Here is a 10184-nt window from a genome sequence, read left to right as displayed (position 1 = left end):
CTTAATAAAGCCTAGGATATGTTCTGCTTTATTAACTACTCTTGGAACCTGTCCTGCTACCTTCAATGTCTTGTGTACAAAGTTGTGCATTCAATGTTAATATTTCTCATCACTCAGGTTCTATCTGTTGTTAGGTAGTGAAATTTTGTTTCAGTGTATTGTTAAATTAATAAAACTAATGTGAAAAAGTTTGAATGGCTGCTTTAAACATTCATTCAGGAATATCTGGAGGCAGATTTTCAACTTATTTTCTGGACGTAAAACTGTGATTAGAGATCGGCCACTCATTTTCATTGAAACCAATGAGACTACGCAACAGGAAATTAAAGTCATATTAATTCATTTCTCTTTTTCTGTTTTGATAAAATTCCCATTTATACAGTTAGAGTACAGGGCCGTAGAGGTCATGAAGAATAAGTCCAATATAAACATAATATCGAATGAAATGGCACAGCAATCAAATATTCTTTTTCCACTTTGAGATCACACGCTGTCATTCAGAATTTGCTGAAAATAAATTAGATATAACACCATTAGTACAATGTCAACCTTACTAGTGGAAAAGTAAATTTATCTGAAATTTCCATTCATATTCTTCAATCAGCAATTATTGGTCGTATAATTGTCGGTAATCATATAAAGAATATAGGTAGTAGAAGTCATAGGAAAAGAGTTCCATCTATAATAATTATTTGCTGATTTTGTCTGCCCGTACTTAGTCTGATTGGTCGATGGGTTTATTTGGCTTGTGGTACCTCCTACACATGCAGGATTGCAATTGTTTAATTAGATATTCAATGTGAGACCTCAATATGAGAGTTGGCACAGATCACCGGATATGGGAAGGAGTCCTTCGAATAATCAGGATTGGCAGTTGTAACAGCAATGGTCCCCTCTTGCTGAAGATATGTGCTGAGCATGAGCTCTTAATCACCAATACAGTTTTCCAATTCCCTAATCACATTTCCAGTTTCCTCATTGGCATCTAATCTACGATGTCATCAGCTGACAGAAACTGGATGTAACAATGCCCATGTGCATTACTGACTGTTGTCCAGAAATTGACTTATAAAACCTGGCAAGTGGTGTGAATAGCTTGGGGACACAAAAGATCTGAGTGTTTTTCCAAAGTGACCAAACAGTAAGCCATCTATTATTAAGTTGAAAAGGAACTCTGGAATACTATGCCATCAGGAGTACCATGACCCGTGGGTTCACATAAGTGCCTTATTGATGGTAATTATGTGTGTGAAAATTCCGGGTTGGGCGCAGGGCAGGGTGGAGAGTTGGATGAAATCCCATATGGGATTGGACTCCTGATTTTCTTTGCATTAATAAAAATAGCAGATTATGCTTGTGTTTAGTTCGGGCATACCCAAACATATTGAATTTTAATTAGATAATTTTTGAAATGTCTGCTGAGGAACTGGTGCTTCCTCGGGATTTCAGAGGGCAGGAAAGTCAGCGTCAAGAAGGAACTGCGATGGGATGGGGATATCATGCAAGGGAGGGTTGGGGGGGGGGGGGGGGAGGAGGAGAGATTCAATGATGAAATTGGTTAAGCACACCAATTTGACCACAGGGTCAGGGAAATGTGGTAAGATGGGGATTTAATGGCATGGTATGGGTCATGCCAGTGATTAAATGGAATGGGTGGGAATGGCATGGAGAGAAGGAATGGCATGAGAGAGGTGGCATGGTAGGGATGGAATGGGATGTGATGGGAGAGCAGTAGGGAGAGGATGACTGAGAGGAGACATGGATAGAGCAGGAACACTAAAGTCAGTGGAGTTGTGGACAGTGCGGAAGGATGTTGCAGGTTACAGAGAGACATAGATAAGCTGCAGAGCTGGGCTGAGAGGTGGCAAATGGAGTTTAATGCAGAAAAGTGTGAGGTGATTCATTTTGGAAGGAATAACAGGAAGACAGAGTACTGGGCTAATGGTAAGATTCCTGGTAGTGTGGATGAGCAGAGAGATCTCAGTGTCCATGTACATAGATCCCTGAAAGTTGCCACCCAGGTTGAGAGGGTTGTTAAGCAGGCATACGGTGTGTTAGCTTTTGTTGGTAGAGGGATTGAGTTTCGGAGCAATGAGGTTATGTTGCATCTGAACCAAACTCTGGTGCGGCCGCATTTGGAGTATTGCGTGCAATTCTGGTCGCTGCATTATAGGAAGGATGTGGAAGCATTGGAAAGGGTGCAGAGGAGATTTACCAGAATGTTGCCTGGTATGGAGGGAAGATCTTATGAGGGAAGGCTGAGGGGCTTGAGGCTGTTTTCGTTAGAGAGAAGAAGGTTAAGAGGTGACTTAATTGAGGCATACAAGATGATCAGAGGATGAGATAGGGTGGACAGTGGGAGCCTTTTTCCTCAGATGGTGATGGCTAGCACGAGGGGACATAGCTTTAAATTGAGGGGAGATAGATATAGGACAGATGTCAGAGGTAGGTTTTTCACACAGAGAGTAATACGGGCATGGAATGACCTGCCTGCAACAGTAGTGGACTCGCCAACATTAAGGGCATTTAAATGGTCATTGGATAAACATATGGATGGATAATGGAATAGTGTAGGTGGGCTTTAGATTGGTTTCACAGGTCAGCGCAACATCGAGGGCTGAAGGGCCTGTACTGCGCTGTAATGTTCTTTGAAATTGTATGGGTGGTTTAGGAGGGGTGAAGGAAATGATGGAATTGGTTAAGCATCCTAATTTCACCGCAAATATTTTTCAGGTCTCTGGTAGTTTAAAATTATTAGATTAAACTATAAAAAGAAACAATAATCAAGATCACTTAATGTTATTCAGGTTGATACATAGGGCTGGAGTTTACACGGAGTCAGTGGCCCCGCACCCCTACCTTGGGGGTGAGCCGGCTTCCACTTAACCAGATCACCTAAAGCAGATTTAATGTTTATCGGTCAGTTAATAAGCTTGGATGGAACTTCCGCCCCAATTAGGAGGAAGCCTCGCCTTTGAGAGCTGCTGACCAATCAAATGGTCGACAGCATTTTAGTTTCAGCAACAGTAGGAGTGGTGGTCATTTCTGGGACTGCATGCTGTCCCCCAAGGCTAAGAAGTCATGGCGCCAGATACTGGGGTACATCAGTGGTTTCACCAGCATCAGGCTTTCAAGGCAAACAAGAGGTTAGGGAGCCAGGCTTATAAATGCAGTGCTTGGGAACCAGGCAGTGAGGACAGTACCTCATGGGTTTTCCTCTGTTTAGGGTGCCTGAACATGTGGTGCCTCCCACCCCTACGTTAGCAACATATTTGTCAGGTGCCATGTGACCTGGGCACACCCTATCTCTTGTACAATATCAGCGGTTGAAAACCCCGACCAATATCATAACATTTGTACAAGAATCACTGAGTCTAGTTTACAAATAGCGGTGTTTTTACTAAAGAACATGCATGTGTAACTACTCATAAGATTAATAACTGAAATATAATTTTCTAGTTGGAATTGTGTTATTCTAGTGTTTACCAAAAATATATGGCAAATAACATTATCTTAATAGCCTTCTTCAGAAAGGCAGGATCTGGTAAATGAAAAAAACCCACAAATTATTATTGGTAAAAGGTTTCCCTGCATTTGGGAGGCACAAGTTTCCAGTACAGTTTTGGGCTAATAACAATTAATTTAGGCACAATAGGTTTTATATATGAACATACGAATTAGGAGCAAAGTAGGCCCCTCGGCCTCTTGAACCTGCTCCTACATTCAATAAGATCATGGTTGATCTGATTGTATCCTTTGATGTGCTGGATAAGCTGGGTCTGCGAGGACTGCGTTTACTGCAGTGGTGAGAGAGACAGGCTTCCAACACTTGAAGAAACGCAACTCGATTTTATTGAACTCTTAACTATCATACATCCTTTAACTGTGTGTTGACACTATGCTACCTTGACTGGAGACCTGAGGTTAACCTGACCAGACTATATTGGTACCACATGGTGTTTGTTCTAGTTGCTGCTCAAAGCTCTGACTGTCTCAGAGGCTGGAACCCGAGAGAGCGGGAAAACTAGTGCCCTCTGGCTTTATAGTGGTCGTTTCCTGTCTGGTGATTGGCTGCTGTGTTCTGTGTGTTCACTGGTCATCCTGTATGTCAATCACTGCCTGTCTGCACAGCATCATATACCTGGATGTATATTATGACATCTTCCCCCCTATTTTTAAAAATGTGTTCAGGTCAATAAATAGTGAGTGTGTGTGTACAGGAGCCTGACTATATACAAAATATGCTCACGTATTTACATGGGAAAGTGTCTAGTGCAGATAACACATTAGAAAAAAACAATATATACAGATGTGTAAAAGATGAGATAACAAGGTAATGCAACATTAAGTCTATAAATTCAGTCTCTGTGGCGGGCGACAAATTCTGGTTGACCGCCTCAAGGGTAGGTCAAGGGCCGCCTGCACTTGAACGGGCGGAACTGCCTCCAATGTAGAGGTCGGTAAAAGAACTGGCAGATCGGTGACATCGTGGAAGGGCGCGTCCTGAGGAACCAGCGTGCGAGGCAGGACATCACGGCTAGGTGGCGGGCGCTGAAGTCGCCACAGTGCCCGCCAATTACGCCGAAGAAAGGAGCAATCAGGCATGCGAACGAGGAACAATCTCGGGGCCACTTGCTTAACCACCACAGCTGTGGCAGACCAGCCACCGTCAGGCAGCTGAACACGAACTCGTTCAGCAGGGACCAGATCAGGGAGATCTGTGGCGTGGGTTTGTACGCCCACTTGCATTGGGCCCAAGACTGTTGCATCCTCTGTAGGACTGGGAAGTTGTCAAGGTCCGGAATGTGTATAGCCGGCACCGCCGTTCGCAGTGTGCGGTTCATTAGGAGCTGCTCTGGGGACAGGCCAGTGGAAAAAGGAGTCGCCCTGTAGGCTAACAGCGCCAGGTTAAAATCCGAACCCGAGTCAGCAGCTTTGCACAACAGTCTTTTAACGATGTGGACCACTTTTTCAGCCTTCCCATTCGACTGGGGTTAGTGGGGGCTTGATGTGACGTGCTGAAAATTGTACAGCCGGGCAAAATCTGTCCACTCCTTGCTGAAGAAACAGGGGCCATTGTCACTCATAACTGTGAGTGGGATTCCATGCTGGGTAAAGGTCTCCTTGCCTGCCTTGATTACTGTTGCTGAGGTGAGGTCAGTCAGTTTGACCATCTTGGGGTAGTTGGAAAAGTAGTCCACTAGGAGGACATAGTCTCGGCCCTTGGCATGGAAGAGGTCAACACCAACTTTGGACCATGGGGAGGTCACCATTTCATGCGGCTGTAGAGTCTCTTTAGGCTAAGCCGGCTGGAACCTTTGACACGTTGGGCAATTGAGGATATCTTAGCTGATGCCTGGCTAATATACTGCCTCTCAGGATCAACGGCGTCACTTTTTGACCCCCAAATGACCCTCGTGGATTTGGCCGAGGACCATCTCTCGTATGCTCTGTGGGATCACAATTCTGTCCAGCTTCATTAGTATGCCATCCACCACCGCTAGATCGTCCTTTACATTATAAAACTGGGGGCACGGCCCATTTTGCCAACCATCCGTGAGATGTCGCATGACCCGCTGGAGTAGAGGATCTCTGGCGTTCTCCTGACGAATTTGCACGATCCTTTCATCAGTGGCTGGAAAGTTGGACGCTCAGAATTGCACCTGCGCGTCTATCTGACAGACAAAGTCAGTCTGCTCACACGGTGTGGTGATAGATCGAGAGAGTGCATCAGCCACAATGAGCCCTTTGCCTGGGGTGTACACAAGGTCGAAATCATAGCGGCGGAGTTTGAGGAGGATATGTTGTAGCCGTGGTGTCATGTCATTGAGGTCTTTTTGGATGATGTGAACCAATGGCTTGTGGTCCGTCTCGACCGTGAATTTAGGGAGGCCATACACATAATCATGGAATTTGTCGATCCCTGTGAGGAGGCCCAGGCATTCTTCTTCAATCTGATCGTATTGTTGCTCAGTGAGTGTCATGGCTCTAGAGCTATATGCGACTGGGGCCCAGGAGGAGGAGTCTTCCCGCTGGAGGAGCACTGCCCCAATGCCTGACTGGCTCGCGTCAGTGAATATTTTCATTTCCTTGGCGGGGTCGAAAAACGGCAGCGCCGGGGCCTTGGTAATTTTCTCCCTGAGCTCACGCCACTCTTGCTCATGAGCGGGGAGCCACTGGAAGTCGGTAGTTTTTTTAACGAGATGGCGGAGAGCCAGATGTTAACTTCCAAGCCCAACTCGATGACATCGTGTGATGCAAGGTTGGGGATAAACTTCCCAAGGAAGTTGACCATCCCTAGGAAGTGGAGGACCGCCTTCTTGTCCTCCGGGGTCTTCATGGCGTTGATTGCTGACACATTGTCTGCATCTGGCTGCACGCCAAATTGCGAAATGTGGTCGCCAAGGAACTTGATTTCTGATTGACCAAACGAGCATTTGGCTCTGTTGAGTCGGAGGCCATGCTCGTGGATCCTTTGGAACACCCGCTTGAGGCGATCGATGTGCTCCTGAGGAGTTGTGGACCAGATAATGATATAATCGACGTACACTCACACCCCCTCGATGCCCTCCATCATTTGTTCCATTATGTGGTGGAACACCTCGGAGGCGGAGATGATGCCAAAGGGCATTCGGTTGTAGCAGTAGCGACCGAACGAAAGCACAGCTTTTGACTGGACGCGTCCAGCTGTATTTTCCAAAACCCCTTGGAGGCATCCAGCTTCGTGAAGCACTTGGCATGAGCCATCTCGCTGGTTAGCTCTTCTCGTTTTGGTATTGGGTAGTGTTCCCTCATGATGTTACGGTTCAAATCTTTGGGGTCGATACAGATTCGAAGTTCCCCTGACGGCTTTTTGACACAAACTATGGAGCTAACCCAGTCCGTGGGTTCCGTGACCTTAGAAATGACGCCCTAGTCCTGGAGGTCTTGCAGCTGCTGCTTGAGGTGGTCCTTAAGGGGTGCTGGCACCCGACGCGGTGCGTGGACCACAAGGGTGGCATTTGGCTTCAACAGGATTTTGTATTGGTAAAGGAGTGTGCCCATACCTTCGAACACGCTATGGTATTTTTTTTTTTTTAGAACAGTACAGCATAGAACAGGCCCTTCGGCCCTCGATGTTGTGCCGAGCAATGATCACCCTACTCAAGCCCACGTATCCACCCTATACCAGTAACCCAACAACCCCCATTAACCTTATTTTTTCGGACACTAAGGGCAATTTAGCCTGGCCAATCCACCTAACCCGCACATCTTTGGACTGTATTGTGCTATGATGTCATCGAGTTGGGCTTGGAAGTTAACATCTGGCGAGGCCGTTGCCTCTGTGGACAACATAGTGTGAACCCGCTGCACAAGGTTCAGGAGTTTGCAGGCCCGAGCACTGAGCAGGGAAGCTCTGCTGGTTCCTACAATTTCAAAACGCTGCATTACTTTTGAAGAACGATGGGACACCGCAAACTGGCATGAGCCACTGGCCACAATGGCATTGCCATTGTAATCAAGGAGCTGGCAGGCCGGTGGAAGAATGCTTGGCTTGACGCGGATGGTGTCAAGGTCAGTCTATGAAATTAGGTTTGCTGAAGCGCTGGTGTCCAGCTTGAAGCGTATGCGAGCCTTGTTGACCGTAAAGGTGGCTCACCACTCGTCGTCCGGATCAATCCTCATTATTGGGAGTTGTTTCACCATCGTTGATAAAGGCAGCGTATGCTTGGTGATGATGCCCACCCGGAATGGGTATGTGAGGCCCTCGGTGTCGGGATCTGGAAGAATGTCGGGGTCGGAGTCTGCGACAGGTTACTGTACTGACCGGACGCTCCTGCACTGTGGCTGGGATCGCTGTGTGTTGGGCAGTTGAGCAGATCTGCAAAGGGCTGTGTAGTGGCCAAGCTTGCCACACTGGAGACAACATTGAGATTTCACGGGACATTGCTGCTTTAAATGGGCGGGGCCACAGTTGGTGCACGTCATGGCGCCGCTGTCAGGATGTTCCATGCGCCACCGCACATGCGCAGTGCGGTCGAACGATGTGTGCACTTCGCGGTTCGGTCGTCGGCCTCACCGTCCCCTTGGTCGCATGCGCAGGAACCCGGGGAAAGCATGCAAAATGGCCGCCCTCATCCAGACTCAGGCCCTGCATTTGTTTGATGGCCTGCACCCATTCCACATCGTGGGGGTTTTGCCGTGCTGCTTCTGCCGCCTTGATATGGGAGTACCGGTTGTTAGCGTGCTCATGGAGGATGCAGATCTCGATGGCGATGGTAAGGGTGAGCTGCTTAACTTTTAGGAGCTGCTGGCGAAGGGGATCGGAGTGGACCCCGAAAACGATCTGATCTCGGATCATGGAATCGGAAGTGGAGCCATTGTTGCAGGACTGCGCAAGGATGCGGAGATGGATTAAAAAAGACTGAAAAGGTTCATCCTTACCCTGAAGCCTCTGCTGGAACACATAGTGTTCAAAGCTCTCATTGACTTTGATGTCAAAGTGGCTGTCGAACTTCAGCAGGACTGTTTTAAACTTCGTCTTGTCCTCGCCTTCAGCAAAGGTGAAGGAGTTGAAGATGTGGATAGCATGGTCCCCGGCTGCCGAAAGGAAGAGAGAGATCTTCCTGGCATCCGATGTGGCTTCGAAGTCGGTGGCTTCAAGATATAGCTGGATCTTCTGCTTAAAAATTTTCCAGTTAGCACCGAGGTTGCCGGCGATGTGGAGCTGTGGGGTAGGGCGGACGCTGTCCATGTTACCGGATGGCTGATTGCTGGTCAAAGGCAGATATCTCAAGGTAGGTCCGTCAAACTCAAGCATAACTCACTGGTACCATGACGTGTTGGGTAAGCTGGGTCTGCGAGGACTGCGTTTACTGCAGTGGTGAGAGAGACAGGCTTCCAACACTTGAAGAAATGCAACTCAATTTTATTGAATACTTAACTATATTATATGCTTTAACTGTGGGTTGACACTATGCTGACTTGACTGGACACCTGAGGCTAACCTGACCAGACTATCTTACTACCACATGGTGTTTGTTCTAGTCGCTGCTCACGAGCTCTGACTGTCTCAGAGGCAGGCTCCCAAGAGTGCGGGAAAACTAGTGCCCTCTGGCTTTCCAGAGGTTGGGTCCTGTCTGGTGATTGGCTGCTGTGTTCTGTGTGTTCACTGGTCATCCTGTGTGTCAATCACTGCCTGTCTGCACACCATCATATACCTGTGTGTATATTATGACAGCCTTAGCTCCACATTTCCACCTACACCCAATAACTTTTCACTCCCCTTCTTATCAAGAATCTATCTAACTCTGCCCTAAGAATATTCAAAGAATATTAAAGAAATTCTTCTGTGCTGCTTCTGTATCCCAATAATAATTACTTAAATACTTGTGAAGCAAAAAAGGACATCCTAATAATTTCCTTTCTCGAACTCAAAACTATATTGTTATAATGAAAATATTCTTCTCATATATTGTGGTTGATCTTATTTGATCTCAGGAATTCACACAGAGTTTAGGCAGAAAACCGTTCACAAAATAACATGAAATTTTAAAAAATTTTCAAAGTCACTCAGTCGTTCAGTTGTGAAAGAGTCAGTTGGTAGCACAGAATGTATACATTTCATGGTTATTTTCCACAACATACCTGTTGGGTGTAGTTCCTAGCCAGAATGTGAAGGCTTTGAAGAACTTTCTCTCTTATTTGTTGATCGGCAAAATTCAGATCCTCACTTGTGACAGTAAATCTTAGAATAACTTTGCTTTGTGCTGCGCATAATGTGAAAAAATAATTAATGATAGAAGCAAACTGCTGCCAGGATGTTTCTTAAGTGTTTCAGTTCTTTGACTATGATATAGATAGGGGGTCAGTTAGCACAGCTGGCTGGATAGCTAGTTCATGATACGGAGTGACGGCAACAGCGTGGGTAAAGTTCTGGTACCAGCTGAGGTTATCAACCTTGCCCCTCGTCTGAGGTGTGTGTGGTGGTCCCTTTTTTAATAAATTTAGATAACCTAATTAATCTTTTCCAATTAAGGGGCAATTGCGCATGTCCAATCCACCTACACTGCACATCTTTGGGTTGTGGAGGCGAAACCCACGGGGAGAATTTACAAACTCCACACGAACAGTGACTTAGAGCCGGGGTCGAACATGCGACCTCGGCGCCGTGAGGCAGCAATGCTAACCACTGCGCCACCGTG

General features: G+C 46.6%; 1 protein-coding gene across 18 annotated transcripts in view; it reads right to left on the bottom strand.

Moving 5' to 3' along the window:
• Positions 1-356: 356 nt before the first annotated feature.
• The window catches only part of LOC119975484 (fibrillin-2-like), a 188366-nt gene continuing 178538 nt past the window's right edge, over positions 357-10184 (bottom strand). For all 18 annotated transcript variants that reach the window (XM_038815200.1, XM_038815199.1, XM_038815198.1 and 15 more), the window contains 2 exons: positions 9628-9749; positions 357-507 (listed from right to left, as the gene is read on the bottom strand). In XM_038815200.1, coding sequence (XP_038671128.1) covers positions 484-507; positions 9628-9749 — 146 coding nt within the window. In that variant the 3' untranslated portion in view covers positions 357-483. The remainder of the gene's footprint in view (positions 508-9627; positions 9750-10184) is intronic.

The sequence above is a fragment of the Scyliorhinus canicula genome, chromosome 13, assembly GCF_902713615.1.
Source record: "Scyliorhinus canicula chromosome 13, sScyCan1.1, whole genome shotgun sequence".
Classification (NCBI taxonomy): domain Eukaryota; kingdom Metazoa; phylum Chordata; class Chondrichthyes; order Carcharhiniformes; family Scyliorhinidae; genus Scyliorhinus; species Scyliorhinus canicula.
Note: the sequence above shows the minus strand (reverse complement) of the source record. Positions and strands in the feature narration are given on the sequence as shown.